This window comes from Rhipicephalus sanguineus, chromosome 1 (genome assembly GCF_013339695.2).
Source record: "Rhipicephalus sanguineus isolate Rsan-2018 chromosome 1, BIME_Rsan_1.4, whole genome shotgun sequence".
Taxonomy (NCBI): domain Eukaryota; kingdom Metazoa; phylum Arthropoda; class Arachnida; order Ixodida; family Ixodidae; genus Rhipicephalus; species Rhipicephalus sanguineus.
The window spans coordinates 175,425,638-175,444,271 of NC_051176.1; the positions used below are offsets into that span (position 1 = coordinate 175,425,638).

Here is an 18,634-nt window from a genome sequence, read left to right on the forward strand (position 1 = left end):
GTTGCCGCTTCTCTGACACCCCCCCACAGGAACTTGCTTGTCATGTGCCCCCCCCCCCCCCACCCACCCCTTCCCTCAGTAAGAAAATCCTGGCGCCGCCCCTGCTTCTAACTTTATTTAAGCAGTCATTTCAAGGTTAGGATGTAGCCGCAATGGTTTTCACTGCATCAGTTTCGCTGAAGCAATCTGTTCAAGATTAGTGACTCTAAACATATGTTACAGAGCAGAATCAGAAAATGCACAATTACTTGTTTGCAGCTGGCTATGTTGTTGGCATCACTGTGTGCCTGATAGTCCCCTGCCTTGCAATATCCTGCACTGTTTGAAACACAGTAGCACACAAAGTATCACTCTTTCCTTACCTTTGTGTTTATTGTAGCCATGTTCTAAGCTCTTGTTCTCATTTTGAATGTTCTTATTAGACTTCTTTTTGATAATGTCTTGCAACAACTTACCTTGCAACAAGTTCTTCATTGCAGGTGTTATTTGAGTACACAATAACATTAGCACATTGTTACATAGAAATACAATAAACTGTAGCTGCAGTGAAGCATACAGTGAAAATATGACAGTCATTCGATAAAAGCAGTTATGTTTTTATTAGGCTTGTGCAAATATTCGAGCACTTCGAAAATATTACAGTATTTGAATTCGCTTTGATTTGAATTTAAATTATAGGAAATTTCGAAGTATTCGAATTAAACGAATAGGTGTGTACAGTATAACCTCGTTATAACGGATCTGTTTACAACAGACATTCAGATATTACATAACAATTTGCGGTATTATGCCGACCTCCGTATTTGTTACATTGATTGAGTTTCGTTTACAACGGATTCTGGTACAACGGACATTCGGATATAATTGACTAAAATTTCAGGCCAGCAAGGTGGTCAGGACTCCTTTAGAGCGGACTTTTCTACCACGGTCATTAACTTCCGACTTCAAACATCACATAGCATACTTTCGGGACGGGAGCAGCGCACCGCGGATATCGACGTACCGATTTAAGAACGAAGGCCGCCGATCTCCGGTCTGTCAATGATCAGCTATGCCTAGCTGTAGCGACAAAAAATCGGCGCGCAGCGTGCTTGGTGTTGCGTTTTGGGACGCTGACACACGAAAGTGCGAACCGCTGCCACCGCATCTCCGAGCGGTCGCTGCGCGGCAAGCTTGGCCTGGGGGTCCGCTGCCGATGCACAAAATGCCCATCAGCGGTTCTGAGGAGCCAGCGGCGATGCGATTCGTTGCTTGCGACGAAGGACATTGCAGTTTCTTCGCTTTCGCATGTCCGCTAGCGCGATGTTCTCGCCCGCAAAGTTCGGATTTGTCTCGTACATCGGCACCGTGAACGGAGTTAGGCCTAACCACGACATCTAGTAGAAAGCTCGGTTGCAATGTGCATGGCCACGGTGCCCGATGTTTCAAAGTACGTCATGCTCGATTGCGAGTACAAAGAGTTGTTCCGCGGTAGTCTTCGTCATAAGCTTCGAAGTGCGTATAAGAACCTCGAACAACGGGTTTAACGAGTCAACGCTATTAGTCGCACGTCTGCGATGTTCGTGACGAGTGCGGCGCGCTATCGTAATTTGATGATTGAGCTTCCGCTTTCAGCTGCCCAACTAAAGCGTTGCAAATTATCGTCGACCCGTGAACACAGAACGTGTGCGAACGCGTCACTAAGTAGTGCAATTTTCGACAGCCACGACCTCGCGACGCACTAGCAGCAGACGACGATCCCGAAGCGAGCATTACCGCAGAAGCAGCCAAAACATGTGCTTTTCGTACGCTTGTTACTGAATGAAGGAGCCAGCTGAAACGGAGACTTGAACACGGAGAAATGCTCTTTACGACGAACCCAAAATGGTGGCGTCCGGTTGCGCCGTTGCCGAGCTATAATTTTGAAAAACGCTTTTTTTATATTTCCGCAATTTTCGCCAAGTCGGCAGATGCAAAACAAATTTTTTATAGCACTTTTATGTAGTTTTCATTGAAGATATTTTGCAATCAGATAGAAATGGGCTACAGAAACTGAAAATGCGATTTTCCAGAAATCGCTTTTTTTTTTTTTGGTCCCCCGTTAAAAATAAGACCATGTTTGTGACTCGTAATTCTCTCAGGTTATAACAGACCCATTCAAGGGACACTAAAGGCAAATATTAAGTCGACGTTGATTGTTGAAATAGCGGTCCAGAAACCTCGTAGTGCTGCTTTTGTGCCAAGGAAGTGCTTATTTTGAAATAAAATCACGTTTTTAGTGGTCCGCATCGCGTTAGCGCGCTTCAAATCTCCCGCCTGAAAATACGACTCTCATACGTCACTGCTGCCGTGCCCAACGTTGCCCGCTTTTACTGCGCGGCCGCCGACACTAGTAGCAGCCGAGCGGAAGTAGCGGGACCCACAGTAGCAACAGCGGCGCTGCGGCAAAGACTTGCTCGGATGGGCACATTCAAAGCCGTCACCAAGTTGCGGTTGGTCTCGTAATCCTCAGTACGAAAGTGCAGCGAGCACACACGCAGAGGTTTTGACTGTTTAGCACACTGGCGCAATGGCATGACACTAAGCCACTTCGAGCGTAAGGGTTCATTCTGCGGCACCCAGTGAAAAGACACACTGGTTTCCTTGCTGCAGCACTGGCGTTGTGCACCATTCGGGCATCCGGCAATATCACACGCATGCGGCATTTTGTCGAACTTTCTGTCAGAGCGACTTTCACGAGCGCGCAAAACACGCACGGCAGTACGCGATCCCGAAACTACCACTGAGACGGGCGAGGCGCAGTTCGGCGAAAACGGAACCTTTGAACCATGTTTGAACCACGCGCGCCGTTCCCCATGGCAACGCCACGGAGGTTTTGTTTTCCATGAATCATGCGGAAACGAACAAACAGCATTTTATTACGTCTTTTGTTGCTCGGAATGTTCTTTTTTTACTGCTGCTAGTTTGATTACTAGTGATTTATTGTAGGCAGACTTCCCTACGTCATCGGGATCACTTCGAAAATGTCCCACTCGTGGCGCTCATCATGTGATACATTTAGCTTAATTTCTCGGTAAGTAGGGCACTGCTGTTGATAATATTGCCGTTTTAGAAGTTGTCATACATTGGGCTTTCACTCTGACATAAATTGTTATTTGTCTTTAGTGTCCCTTTCAGTGTTTACATGAAAGTCTGTTGTAACAGTACTTGGATTTTACATGCTCCCTTTACAACAGACCAAAATCCTCTTCCCTATGAAGGTCTGTTGTAATGAGTTTATACTGCATTAGTCAGCATGTAACCCCCCTGTAAAGGTGGTTTCACTGCACTGGAGAGGTGCTATGCCGTGAATACACCTTTCCAGGGAAAATTTGCACTGCCGCAAAGCCCCACTTTAAGGTTAAATGAACATGTTACCCTCACATCAATTCATTATTTTTTAAGTTTAAAAGCTTGTTGTACCTGCTTATATGCTCTAAATATAGTAAAATTTAAAACATAAGATATTTTACAGGTTATCGCTTGCATTCTACCGAAAGTCAAATCTTGCTACTATTCAAAGTTGCTTCCACTTCCTTTGATGAACCAAAAAGAATGACATTTGCACACGCCTTGTTTCAATTTTTAAAAAAATATTGTGCTGGTTAGCTTGGTCATGACAAATATGCTCATTTTTCTGTATAATATATGATATATACTATTTGAATTCGATTCGAAATTATTTGACCAAATCACTATTAGCTTCGAATTCGCTTCGAGCCTAAAACTTACTATTCGCACAAGCCTAGATTTTATAAAAACCCTGACAGTAGAATTCTAGTTGTTTGATAGTTCTATGGTAGTCATACTTCGCTTGCATTAAGGGGGTATTGTGTGGGAACTCGACAAAAAGAAAGACAAGGATTTTGCGATTACATTACTGAAGAATAATACACACTATGCGGAGCAAAATGGCGCAATGATGAGTGCGCAGGAGCACTCAAAGCCATCTAAAAATGGTGCCGAAAACTGCGCCTCTTGACGGACACAAGGGTTTGTTTACATGTTGTTTTCTATCATTGTTTCTGTGTGTATATACTTGTTGATAACTGTGGCTTGATCGGTTATACATATTCAACTTCATCTATTTTCATAAGTTGTGACTGCAGATTCTCCCACCAGGGATGCTTTTGTAGCACATAAAAGTGGTTCTTGTGGTGCGCACTTTCTGCGCTTTTTTTAAACAAAAAATTGCTTTTTTTTTAGAGCTGTGCGAATAGCAAAATTTTGGGTGCGAAGCGAATTCGAATATTGAAGTGTGAGTGCGAATCGAATCGAATATTTTTCGAGTATTTCTCTAATATTTTTCTAATACTTTGAGTCGAAATTGCAGAAAAAAAAAGTTAGAGGGAATTCCTAAGCATATTCTTATGAGATAGCAACATGAAAGTGTTTCTTTTCGCGAGGTTGATGAAGCACTGGCAAGGTGGTGTTTCATAGTCGTCTTATCAAGAATGAGGCAATGTAGAGGCCGAATTGTATTTATGTGCATGATTTGGTGCAACCAAAGTGTTGCCGACAACACTTTACACGTGATTGGCAAAGATGCCATTTCCTCAGCCTCTCCTCCTCTTTTAACTTCTGTGGAAGCCCAACTGATGTGGCAGACAAGGGTGTGCTCCCTTTAAGTCCGGAGTTCCAAATCTGCCTCATCGACGTCGATATATAATAAGTTATACCCCTGTCACACGGGCACCCGCTAACTCTGTGTAATTCCTTCGTCATTATGTCAACGGAGATGCGGTCCGTGTCACACGGTCTCCTTTACGCCAAGGAAGTTAAACGGAACGTTTCGCAAAGGGATTTTGGCGATCTCCATTAGCGGCGGAATGAAGTACTCTCATCCCCAGTAACCTGTAGTGATGGAAGAAACTGCAAATGCAAAACAGCCGCAGTCAACACAATAATGAATTTTATTAATTTTGAAAGTTATTTCACTGCATATAATCCATTCATAACGCGCAAAAAATGCGTATAAGTGCACATACTCTCCGCACCATGCCTCGAGAAAAATCGTCGTGCCACCATTTTGAATAAGTATATCCGAGTCCGTGTGCACCGTTTTGTTTACATCTGTGCATCTCGTTCTCTTCTTATTGCGGTGTTCTTCATTCTACTTCAACACTACCAATAGTCATAGCGGTGAGTGACGCGGGTTTTCTGCCTTCTTCGTTGACGCCGGCACTCGTGCTGGCAGTATATGAGGACTGTTGTGGGAGCCATCCACAGCAAAGGCTTCGTGGACTGGACATGACACCTGTGCTCAACCAATATTGGAAAGGACAATGCGATCTGGGTGGTAGCGCAACTTCAAAGAGCTCAACGACAACTTGCAGCGTGTTTGACAATCGGCACGCATAGAGAAGACGCGTACCAAAACAAACGTACAGTGTTGCCAGCACTCCTGTCAGAATTACTGCCAACATGCTTGCAGGTACACGTTTCTGTGATAAAGACCAAAACATTTTTTTTTTGGTATTGATGTGATTAACCCCTTAAGTGCTTTATTTTTTTGAAAATTTCCCAACCAAGAGTGCCTATTTTTTTTATTGCTGATTTCGAATCTGATTGTACTAAAAAGTAGCTAGTCGATGTTGAAAAAATATTTGTACCACATACTTAGTCAAATCAAAACACGGAATAACGCAAGGGGGCCTGTTGCAGCTCCTGCACCAAAAGTGAATTTCCTTTCTGAACTTTTTTCCATTTTCTCCTCGCTTCCGAGAGCAAATGAAGCACTTTTGAAGAAACTGCTGAATATACTCCATAAGGTCATTTTGGCAATGCAAGTTGAAAGTCTTGCCTGGAATGGCCAAGAATGGAAAGCGAGGAGGCTTCACAGGAGGATTGTCCGCATCAAGCAGGATCCACTGGCGAGCACTCGCGATGTTCGCTTTTGAGCTCTTTTCCTCATCACCGGAGGAGATGCTCAATTCGCCGCCATCGCTGTCTTCACTTCGGACACAAGACAAACATCTGTATCCGAATCATCGTCACTCAAAGATGACGAAAATGAAAAGCTTCTTTTTCCTGTTGACGAGCCAGCTATGCATGGGTGGCCGCCACCGCAATCCATCTTTTCATACAAAAACCGCGCTCTTTCCGCAGGAGAAAAATAAATTGTCAAGTAAATGCTGCCATCTGGTGGATTACACGCAATCTAAGCTGTAGAAGAGCGCCTCTTGTCCTGAACGCTAGAGGGGAGTACCTATTCCGCTAGGACGAGCTCTGTTCATCCAAAGCACTTTGGGGACAGTTTGGGCAGGACGAGCTCTGCTCGTCCAAAGCAGTTAAGGGGATATGTGGGCCTTTGAAAAACATTTTTCAAAATTTGAGTTAGAATGATGAAAATTTCAAGGTTTATGTAGTTTTGTATGCTGATCTTAAATACACAGCTTGTTTTAATGTATGTTATACCATTCTTCCTTAACAGAGACATTTTGGTAAAAATCTTTTGTCATCTTTCCAAAAAAATGTACTGCATAGTTTTTGCTAAACTCCATGTCATTATAACCTACTGTAACCAAGGAGTGCCAAACAGCAAGTTTCGTCATTCTAGCTTGTCTAGAACAAAAGTTGTAGGCATTTGAAGTTCATGTTTGCAGTACCAGCTCAATTAGTTTGATCAAAAGTGACATTTGTTTTAATAAATAACATTATCTTGCATTACTTGGTAGTAGTACGGCACTTACCAAACACTTAGGTTCTAAACAAAAGAAGAATGATTAAAATTGGACTTGTGGAAGCTGAGAAAACGTGATCAGAAGATTGCACACTGGCTGAAAAAATGAAACTGAGAAAATCAGAAAAGACTCAAAGCATTGTTTTTAAGGGGGGAAGAGGCACTTTGACATGAAGCATCTTTTTATTTAAGTTAGGATTATGAAAACTTCGGTGATCATGTATTTACATGTGTAAATATCAAATATGAACTCAGTTTTTATGGAGCCCTTATGACAATTTTTTAAGTTAATCATTCATTAAAATTTCGTTTAATCACCTTTTTGATATATTGGCTACTCGGATCCTGCTGAATTAAATGTCATTGCATTCTACAGTTATCAGAGTTCAAAAAGCAAATTTTATGGTTCTAGCTTTCCTACAACAAAAGTTATGAAGCTTCAAAGTTCGCCATTCGATTACCGAGAAAATATATTTTTGTTATTTTCTCTCTTGTAAAAACTTACGCTTTTCTATAGTAACATATGACACTTTGTTGCACTCACTAAACATCCAGCTTTTCAGTAATACAAAAATGATCAAAATCAAGTGCACCAAAGCTGAGAAACGCTCGCTAAAAAATGAAAGGTGGCCAAAAAATTGAAACTGAGAAAAAAGCAAAAAACAAAGCTCTGTATCTTCAAGGAGCGCTACACAAGTAAAAATGCTTTACTTTGCAAATAAATGCCTTAGAAGACACCAGGAGAGTAGTTTATCACATTTTCCAATCGAAACGGCCCCAGTGCATGTCCTTTCAAGCAGTTTGTTGATTGCGGAGAAGTCGACGATGCCGTAGTTAGCCGCCGACGGGTCAGAGCCCTCGCACGCTGTTGCGAGCGTCCGCAGCTTGCGCTCGCTAGCGGAAGTTGCCGATAAGCCGGAGATCTTATCTTCAGTCTTTTTCGGCTGTTGCGCACGATCGGCGCTAGTCAAGAACGTCGTGTCGATCCTTCTACCACGCTGCCTATCACTGACGTCGTCGAGGCGGCCGCCGACACAGGTGAAGTCGGCATTTCGACCGATGAATCGCGTTCCCCCGCCACGCCGTCCTCCGCTGGATGTGCTGCTGATGCACTCGAGCCGTGATCTCGCTTTTTTTTTTTTCGAATTTATGAGCGCTGCGCAACTTTCGATGTGGCTTCGCCACGATCAAAGTTCCAAAACGCGGCCGAGAGCGTAGGCCTAATTCACTCCCGGCGGCTGCGGCGCACTTCGTCTAGCTCGCTTGGCGCCGTGCCAGTAAGCCGCCGCAACGTGCAGTCTTTGTTGAGGATGATAAAAACGCCTGCTCCAGTTTCTTGCCAGCTTGCGCGGGTTGGAACTTTACGGACGAAAATCGACGAGAACAACACAGTTATACTACGGCGACATCACTTGCCGCTTTGCGTGCACTGTAGCAGACAGCGCGGGAGGCCCGACGAATCGGAAGGCGTTATTTAGTCACGTGGGCTCACTGTGCCAATAGGCTCACGCGGAGGGACCTTTTTTTGGCGCGGATTTTCTACATGAATTCTGAGTGGACGGAAACAAGGGCGGCGGGATATTCAAGAAAAAGCGCGGCTCTTTCGAATGCGACCAAGATGGCTGCCGTAGGGAACGTAGAACGGCAACAGCGCAGCGCTGAATAAGCCCGTTTTTTACGCGTTCATCGCTAAAAATTTAGCTCGCTGATGGCACATAAAATGCTGTCACGGCTAAAATACTGATCTAAGACGAATGAAAATTGGCGAGGTTATGCATCAGTAGCGGCAGAATCCAAATAAAACATTTTCAAAAATTCGATTTTTTTTCTGATTTTCGGTCTCAAAGACCCGCTTCCCCCCTTAAAGGAGCACTGACATCAAATTTACGCATGTCAAGATTTTTGCATCAACGAGTAGTTATCTACCCCCTAATAGCGATTCGCGACCGAAAATGCAACTGAGGGACGAATAGCTATCTGTTTTATTGATTTATATCACCGGTGCCTAGCACGATTCAAAACGGCCTGCAAGCATGCCATTTTTTAGCACTGGCAGCGCTCCCTCTCGGTCAACTCCAGACCGCGCCCCAGTTTACCACTTGTCCACAGAAAGGAGTGACGTGAGGATCAGCTGCTCAGCTAACATTTCGTCTGCTAGGCGCGCACATTCAGCCATGCCTTGTCACGAGCGTCGCCGTCAAAAGTATCGACTTGTGTTGAAGACGACATTCTGAAACTTAGAATCACCGCGATATGCGTCGTCGCGAATCATTTTCGCTTCGACCCTTTGCAAAACAGCGGTTCAGAAATGGACGCCGTTACAAGCAGTATCGAGGAGGTGCCCGGGGACACACGCTTGGGCCCATACTCGCTGGTGTGTCTCAATTAGCTATATCAGATAATTTTAGCGTGCACGGCATTCCGGTATAGGCAGAGGGGTCTATGGAATATCGGCATAGCGAATGCACACCAGCGGAGAAATAGAATATGATAGGTTTCTACAATAACAATTCTGTGCTTGCCAGGTTCTTCTTTGCGCCGCCAGATGGCCCCACCTAACCAGCCTCTCACGGTAACGGCTGCAGTAACCCGGTATTGCGCCAGCGCAAGGAAGTCCACGGACGAACTAACATTCACTATTAACGCTACATGCGTGTTACTTGTTAGCGATGTTATTTATCTATAGGCTACTCCACTTTGATAGCTTGTGGTCAGGTTGGCGTGTACCGTACGTGTAATGAAACGCCACGCACTTTCCACTTTTTCAGCGCCTCGACGAGCAGGTCCACACTACGCAGCGGTTTCCTGACATGCTGTCACGTAGTCGCTCCGATTGATCGCACTCGCGCTGTGGAGCACACGACAAATTAGTCGATGCGACACCATGAATCGCAAGCACGGATCGGGACAGCAAGGAGAGCCACTGGCTGGGAGTGAAAGCGTCGCCTGGCGTTGGCACCACAATAAATACACTCAGATTGGCGACGTCACTGTTACTAGCCTATCGTCACTCAGGATGGTATTTGCAGAATGTATCACACCTTACACGTAGCACTAGTGTCGATGTCGCAGCGTGATCAATCTTCCGTTGAGTTTTTGTACGCTGTTTGCCCTCGAAATAAAATTACTTCCACGCGACGGACGCCATTCAAATTTGGCCAAGAAGACCTATGCATACTGAGCAATCGAATGAATGGCACATCTCAACTTTAAAATTTGATGTCAGTGCTCCTTTAAGGGGTTAAATTATAATTTTTATAATGACACATACCATAGATAATGTTTTCAGCATGGTTAGACGCAAAATCTTGCATGCAGACTATAGGTACAGCAGCGCCTAATGGACCCATTGCGGCTTCTGTCCAAACCTTGTAAAATTGCCGTGTGACATGGGCACAACTCCATCTTCGTCGAATTACCTCATGGAGTTTTACATCGATGGAGTTTAACGAAGTTCGGTGGTGGCCGTGTGACAGGGGTATTAATACATTTGTGACCGTAGCAGAGCATGAAAGGCAGCTTTGCCGCAATACCGGAGTGTGATGAGGTGAAGCATATTGAAAATCTAGGGACCACTTTCAATCGGACGTTGACTGTGTCCTGGCAAAGTTCGACCGTAACGGAGCTTGAAAGGCAGCTTTGCCGCAATATGAGAGTGTAATGAGGTGAAGCATATTGAAAATCAGACAGGGTCACTTTCAATTCGCCGTTTTTGGGAAAGTTCGAATAGTAAAATTCCAGTGCGAATCGAATCGAATAGCAAACACTATTCGAAAAATATTCGAAATTTCGAATATTCGCTCACCCCTACGTTTTTCTCTATCACTTTGTGAAATTTTTTTAAACTTTATGTACCTTTTCTGAAAAACTATGCTACTGATTCTGCTGATATTTTCTCAGATTATACTGAAGTACCTTAATAGTCTGAAGCTAAAACTTTTAAAAACTGTGAGTTATAGTTAAGGGGAAAAAAAGGTTAATTTGAAGTCCCTCTTATGGTACATGACAAGTGAGGGCAATTTCCTTTTTCCTGTGAGATAAATGTGGGAACCCATCCTTTTAGGTACGGAGTAAGGCAACTATCATGTGGAATTAGTGTGCAAAATTTCACGATCATCCTGTTTCTTGTTCCCGAGGAAAGGTACAGTACGGTCCACTGTTAAAGGAAACACTCCAATGAGCACCTTTCATTTTGCTGGCCCTCTAACAGCAAGTGGGCAGGGAAACGTTGTTCATGCACTGCACGAGTCTGTCAAAAAGGGACTGAACTGTCAACCACCAGAAGTCTTATGCAAATCTAAGCCACTATGTTTTTGCAAGAGTGCAAAATCCAAACATGCTCTGCATGCAAGTGTTCCCTTTAAAAGTGGACCCGTCTGTACATTTTAAGTTTACATTGCAGCCTAAAATTTAATTCTCAAATACAAAAAAAAGGCTGCAGTGAAAAAAAAAATGCACCAATTGTGAAGGTCAAAAGCATCCTTATTTTACACACAGAATTTCATAATAAAATATGGAACAGTTGTTGAGATATAAAAGCTGATACCAAGATTACCCGTTTACCCTACCATACCCCCTTAAAGGGATGCTGAAGTGGTTTTACAATTCGGTAAAACTTTGTTGTTAACAAGGACCAACATTATTGTCGAGGATGGCGTAATTTTTTTCGCTGTTGTGGCAGCAGGAGCTTTAAAACACGCGAAAGAAAAGTTCGTCTTGCTCCGCCCACGCGAACGCGCCGAAAGTGTGGGCGTGACCGGAATACGTCATCGTTGGTAGTTTTGGCCACGGTGGTAGAATAACAGGTGGCCCGACGCGCCGCTCCGCCAATGCGCCGCGCGTGTCACGGAGGTGCTCGAGTTGCCGCCGCTTTTCCACAAGGTGGCAGCAGGTATACTCTGGGCCGATATCTCCGCTCCGGCGCATTTGAAAGCATGTGGCCAGTGTGCGTCGCGAGCATTTAAACTGCAGTTTACATCTTTACCTTTTGAGAAAGAGATCCGCGGTGTATTTATCATACCAGAGAGGCCTAGAGCAACACTGAAGAGTTGCCGTCGCTTAGAACGGACGCGCCACTAATGAAAGCATGCAACGCAACCAGCGTTGCAGCCGCGTCTCTTCCTTTCTGCTTGGTCATCTTCGATAAATGCGGAGGCATCCGTGGGTGCAAGCGTCCGAAGAGCAAGAGCGTCCCTATGCGACACAACCAGCATCGCAAAGTCGCAATCAGCCTTCGAGTCATGATCACGGCCAGATCACTGTGGTCGCGATTAGGTGATCCCACGGCTTGAGATCCGCTCTGATGCGTCGCGTTTGTTGCACTCTGTCAAACCAACGCGCGCGACCGCATCGGTGTTTCCGCTCACTTTGTAAGCTGGAACCACGGCTGAAACCACGGTGGCTCGATCTGTGCCGCTGATGCGGCGGCCACCATGGGACGAAAATGCTTCGCTCGAAATTGCAAATCTGGCTACAAAACGTGCAAAGAAAAGCTGTGTCTTCTCTCCGCGCCGAAAAACGAAAAGCGACTGCAGTTGTGGAGAAATGCATTTCCACGGAAAGACCGCCAGCTACTGTCCTCCGACATGCATACGATAGCGTGAAAACCAAATGCTTTTTTTTTTTGCTCTATACACTCGCCGGTAGAATTTTGCACGCTTTCGAAAAAAAAAAAAATACACGCGCGTCTCTTGCAATCGGCACCCTGTCACAGTCATATCGGGACTACCCGCGCCGATTAAAAATTTTAAGCTTCATAAAGCCTGGCGCTCTCACTTTTGCGGTCGAAGCTGGCAGACAGCCACTACAAGCTAGTAAAAGCACAAACAATCGTTTAAAGCCACAAAGTTAGTTAGAAAAACCGGTTTTTACAGCCCAGTGAGAGCCTGCAATGTGCGTCTTTCGGCCCAAAAAATCGTCGCGAACCTAGCGGCGGCCGCGAGCAACTCGAGCAGTACGGCGACGCGCTCGCGGCGCTCGATGGGCCACCTGTTTTATTCTACCACCGTGGTTTTGGCGGAGCCGTGGCCGCCGTGACTACTTCTGGCTGCGCGCATTGGTGGAACTGATCGCGAAGGCCATGCTTTTACAGAGCTGATGGCGCCGATGACGCGGCATACCGAAGTTGACGTCACCGCCTTCGCTCAGCAGTTCAAAAAACCCTGCGGCTGCAGCCGCTCTCTTTTTGCCAAGAAATACCATTTGCGTTCACTTCTGTGGACTCTTACATTGGTTTTCGTATTCAGCAAGGATCAAACTATGATTACACATACCAAAGTCATTTTTTTTTAAAAAGTGCTTCAGTGTCCCTTTAAAGGGGTCGTGAAAAGAAAATGAAGCTGCCCGGTTGTAATTTTTCCCACTTCAACAAGGATTAGACATGCCGATTTCAAAATATTTCGGTGCTATATTTAGTCTGTAATTAACGACGCCCATTTGAAATCACAGTTTTCTTGGGCTCCTAAACAACTATGCGGTACTACCGGCCGCTATAAGGACTAACGTGTGACATCATGCTAAGGGTAGTTATAAACACAGTGTAAGCTTCCTTTTGCTCTAAAATAATAGATTTGTAGGAACCTAGAAAAGAAACAAATAACACAGCAACTTTTGCACTCTGAGTTGTGTACTGTGCAAGTACAGCACTTGATCTGCTTGCTTCCGCTTTCAAGTACACCCGGGCTCCGTCATGTGCGTATTCTTGCCTTCGCTCGCACGGTGCAGCATCCCAGTTTTTTCCTTTCTGGTTGCATTAGGTTGTGTTTTACGGCGTATTTTGGGTGGATTAGTCCTCGCTATGCCAACCGTGTGCGTCATCAGACAGTGCCGTACAACTTATCAAAGTTGAAACAACGTTCGCTTTCACGAGCTGCTGGCGTCAGAATCGAGGCGGTGTGATGCTACGAATCTCGGCCAACTATGGCTCAGCAAACATTGCTTTTTGCTGAGCAATTGCAGCAAACATTGCGCGTTTGTGCGTTCTTCGTGCATGCTTCACTCCGGACTGTGCACGGGTGCTGCGAGTAGCCTGTTTGTTCAACACGACGAATACAAGCGTTTCGCAAGCAACGCGCAAGCGCTCTCGTACTACGCAGTGGCAGCGAACTTGTGAACAGCAGCATGGCGCGCTTGTACCGCTGTCACTCTGCTCAGTTTACGCCACACATGCAGCTGAGCATATAGTTGCAGATGATTGTGATAAGGTTGCCAGTGATTAGTCATAATGGCACATTCATCGCCAGCCGCAACCTTGCCTTCGCTCTTTTCTGATGCTTTTCCATGAAGGCATCGCCGCAATCGTGCGGAAGTCGTAATCATTGATCGACTGGTCTCTGCCATTACCGAAAAGATGAAAGACCTTTTGAACACATTGGGCGTCAGCGAGTCGACTGTCGCAGTGAAGTTTTGTGCAACAGAAGGTTATCGCTTCTTGCGTTTATGACTTCTTGTGCTCCAAGACATATTTATTGTAGGCGGTTGTAGATGCAGAGAACAGCGTCAGAAAAGGTTGCTGTGCAAAAGCTAACCGCAAGTCTTCATGCTGCCTTTTTTTTTCCTCACTGCCGTTCTGCCACTGAAGAAACGCCTGGAAAGTGCGTGACCTCGCTCGCAATGTCGGAAGTCTGCATGCAGTGCTCACTGCGGTCGATATCTTCGTCACGAGTAAACTGCAGCGGGGCACACACGAGTGCATGCCTCTCTCATGCTTTAGAATGCCTGTTTTAACTTTTTTTTTTTGCTTCGTATGTGTTATGTTTTTACCGCGACCGTGTCAGAAGTGTTCATTGTAAAAGTAGGAGGCTTTGAAAATGTTCGCTATATGTGGATGCAGTTTCATTGGGTAGCATAGGAAAATTGTAAGTGCACCGAAATATGGTCATTATAACCGAACCCACTTATAACGATCCCAAATATAACCGATAGATTGTCATATCTGGGATCGTTATAAGTAGGTTCGACTGTAGCAAAGTGAAAACACTGTACCCTTGTGCAACATGACAAATGTGGCACATGACAAATATGCCTATGCTTTCAAAGTACTTGCAAATACAGTTATCAAAATTTAACCTTAGCAAAAACTTGACTGACTGTTTCAAATCTCAAATCTTTATTGGTGGCATCTTCTGTAAAACTATGCACCAAAACCAAACAAAGAACCAGGAACATTTGCACATGCACCGTGCATGTCTGTACCCCTGGCCTCCATTCCTTCTGCCTACCAACTAATAGTTCCTCCAAAATATTTCCTGGATCACTAATTGCAACCGGTAGGAATTGGTTGCCATTTTTGTCTCTTTGCTTTACTTATTTGAAAAAGATCACTGTGTACTCCTGAGAATGAATTATGTTGTCAATAGTCATTGGGAAAATGCTAGCACCAGAGTAAATTACTAGGCATCTAAATATATTGCTCTTCACAGCTTATCGCCTGTCTTCTGGACATAAGGAATCTGCTTTGTTGCAGGACTTGACTCACCAACTAAGCTGTGCTTCAGCCGAGCTACAGGCATCTAAAAGCACCTGGCTGCACAAAACCCTCTCTTCTATTCGTGAGGTGGCACGCAAGGAGTCCTCTGCGTCGGGGCTCACAAAAGAGCCCACAGTTCCCTGATGCAACGAGTCTCTTGTGGGCTCGTAGCCCACATCAGCAGAGGCTCTATCTGCATCAACTATTAGGACAACCCCTTGATAAGACTGTTGTGGGACATTGGCCAGCACACAAGTCTGCTCATACCTGAAGAGCCCAAGGCCAGGCAGTGATGAAAGATGTGACAGTGCCACAACGTGCTGACAATTATACTTTGGAAAGGCTCACCTCTGTATCAATCAACTCAAAGGCTTTATGCTGATATTACCTCAAGCTGCTACTGCCAAAGGGTCTAGTTGATAGGTGTGGCAGCGACTTGGAAACTGGCCTATTCAGTGGGAACAGATAATGTTTTAAAAATTGTATCTGTCAATTTTGATGACTGCTGTAGCTGTGACAGCTCTGTGCAGTGACATTTAGGGGCAATGAGCACTGTGTCACTAGTCTTTTGATCTTGGTCCAATAGCACTAGCGGTTGAGAGTGTAGTGCATGTGATACAAGGCTCCCTGAAGGTTTGTCTCCTTTTGTGGTTACCTTCTGTTGTGGGTGGTCTTGAGAACATAAAGCACTGTGAAAGAATTACTCACTCATCCTCTGCTGAGTGGTAGCGAGTGCAGCAGCATAGGCAGCCGGAGTCTCTGAATGTACAGCACTTTGACAAGTGGCCCAATGAAAGGTGGCATGTGGAGCTGCATATCTGAAACAGCAGTGTGCTTGCTTTAGGCAATATGAATGTTCCCTGAACTCAAACGATGCCTACCAAACAAGGCTAATCTGGGCTTTGACCCTGTGACTTACTAGTCCCAATGATGCGACATTCCATTTGCTTGTTAGCTGTGACAGTCAGTCTTGCTAAACCTGCAGCACAACAATGGCCCAAGTTATGCACCAGTTCAACAATGCAACATTCCTGTATCACATAATGCTTGATGCACAGTGGTTTTGTGAAACGTAACTTTTAGGTTACCTGAACAATGCCCGGTGTTTGGTATGTTATGTAACAGCGAACTGACCAAACTATGTAAAATTAAAAAGGCCTTTGGATGTGACGGTCACAAAAGGTGTGAGAAGCGACACGCTGAGACCATCTTTGATGTAACTGTACCCTTCCTGAAAGCCTGTACTCTGTTTTTATGAGTGAATACCACATGTAATGGTTCCTGTCTTAACAAACCAGTAACAAAAGCTGGCAGCGTTTCAAGATTGAAACTTTGCATGAACATTTTTATGCACTGCCTTTTGTTTCTCTCCTATTAGAAAGCTGTATATGGTCATTATATGTATCAGTCTCTTTTGTCACAAGCTGCATTACTCATTCTGTCGTAGGCTGATGAGTGGTATGTGCAGTATTGAAGAGCTTCTGTTTATGTCATCAACGGCAGACCAGGCAATAAAAGCCCCATGCTTCAAGCATCCTGTTATGGGCACCAAAACTTGTGCTCTGAAGTGTAAGGACTTCACTATGGATAGCACTCAGTGCCTCTTGTTGCCTTGGAACCTGTGCTTCTGGGAATTGCACAACTAAGCATGTATCATAAAGAAATTCCGGCAAGGAAGCTCTTCAGGTATTGTCTTCGAATGAATTATAGTGCACTGCTGTATTTGACTGCGATAAGATGTCATGTTGTACAGATCGATATGAGGCACAATACTACTTGCTCCAGATGTTTCAAAGAGGTCTTGTTTTTCCCATATGTTTGATCATACAGCGACCTTTAGGTGCGTCTAAGGTAGTAATATTCTAGGTTGCTATTTGCAACTTCATTTTCTAAAGCACTCTCTTGTATTATCTGTTCACTCCTTATTTCATCGTTCAAATATGTTGTGCTACTCATAGCCAGTGATTTGTAAGGCTTTTATTTGTGCGTGTTGTAAGCTTGGAAGTCCAAGAGTCAGTGCCAGCCACCTGTTTCTACTTATTGGTGCAGTCTTTCCTGGTAGTTGTTCTAGGCAGGGGGGAAACACTGGGTCTTATTGTCATTGACCACCTCTGTCTTTATTAAGATTTGGTACTTATGTTAATAGGTTATGCACAGTGAAAAATTTTGTGCCATCTCTCACTTGATGTCGCGTGTATTTATGCCACCTCAGAGATGTCAAGAATTGTTGCATTAACTAACAGTTAGATGCAGAGCAGTGCTTCACATTCAATGCTAAAGTTTATATATGTGTGTCAGTCACCCATCAGTGTGCACATGGCAGTGTAAATATTTGTTATTTATTGTGCTTATACAGCTCATCATTTCACATGATAGAAAACGCTAAAAAAATTCAGAGAGAGCTTCTTAGGATGCACAACAGAGAGATGGCAAATGAGCATTGCAAGAAACAAGTGCTCATTTAGTGTTAAACTCTTATCCATTGTAAAACATTTTTTGGAGCAGCAGTCAGTTTCCAATGGAATCAACAAGCATTGTGAACTGTTAGTGACCAACTTATGCTTTTAATTATCCTCTGTATGATGCACATGCAACAGCACAATGTTTTTATATAATTTTTTTTACATATGCTCTACATGCAATTATTCTGGAAGAAAAGTTCACTTGCATGTTACAGTACTTGCATACCATGAAGGAATGAATACCTCCATTTTGTTAGAGGCCCATACAAGATTTCAAAACAGCTTGAAAAAGAAGATGGGTAGATTATGGCACGTTTGTGTAACTAGGCTTAGGTACTATTTGCACTTCCACATTAAATCTAACACTTGTATTTATAGCTTCAGGCTGAAACAAGATGCAAGCCCACCACTGACTCTAGTATGTGAACAACGATCCTTTTCAGTGAACCCAAATGTCATTAAAGTTGCCTTAATCATATGTGGCAAGGGTGCGCTCTACATTGAAAATTTTGATTGCTTAGACCTAAAAATTGCTGCTCCCTCCCACTCTATAACCAGTTTCACAGGGCCATCTTTTCTGAGACCTTGTTTTGCAAAATATGTCTGGTAATTATTCTGCTATGCAACTGTTGCTAGGAATTCATGTGACTTGAATATTCTTGTCCCTCTGTCCACATTTAGCGCTGACTTGTTCCCTCTGTCCACATTTAGCACTGACTTGTCAGCTCATATTTTCCTTACTAGTTTGACCCTTGGAATATTTTTAACTTTTATCAGTATCTATATTAGGTGTGAGGCAAAGACGTAGGAAGGACATGTACCACATTTAGGGAGACAGTCTTACTAGCAGCACCATGTTTTGTACCATTTTTGTTTTCCACGCAATACCAACACTCCATTAGTAATGCTGTCCTGTGACTGCAGTGCACTTTTACATAGGGAATGACGCTGCAGAACTGACACTAACGCCAACAACACCTCTTAAACGAATTTGATGATTTGGTT

At 44.3% G+C, this 18,634-nt stretch overlaps 1 protein-coding gene across 2 annotated transcripts in view; it reads left to right on the top strand.

The window, feature by feature from the left end:
- LOC119402679 (rab GTPase-activating protein 1) overlaps positions 1-17,625 on the top strand; it is a 153,144-nt gene extending 135,519 nt beyond the window's left edge. For both annotated transcript variants that reach the window (XM_037669794.2, XM_037669801.2), the window contains one exon: positions 15,165-17,625. In XM_037669794.2, the coding sequence (XP_037525722.1) occupies positions 15,165-15,311 (147 nt within the window). In that variant the 3' untranslated portion in view covers positions 15,312-17,625. The remainder of the gene's footprint in view (positions 1-15,164) is intronic.
- Positions 17,626-18,634: the final 1,009 nt, after the last annotated feature.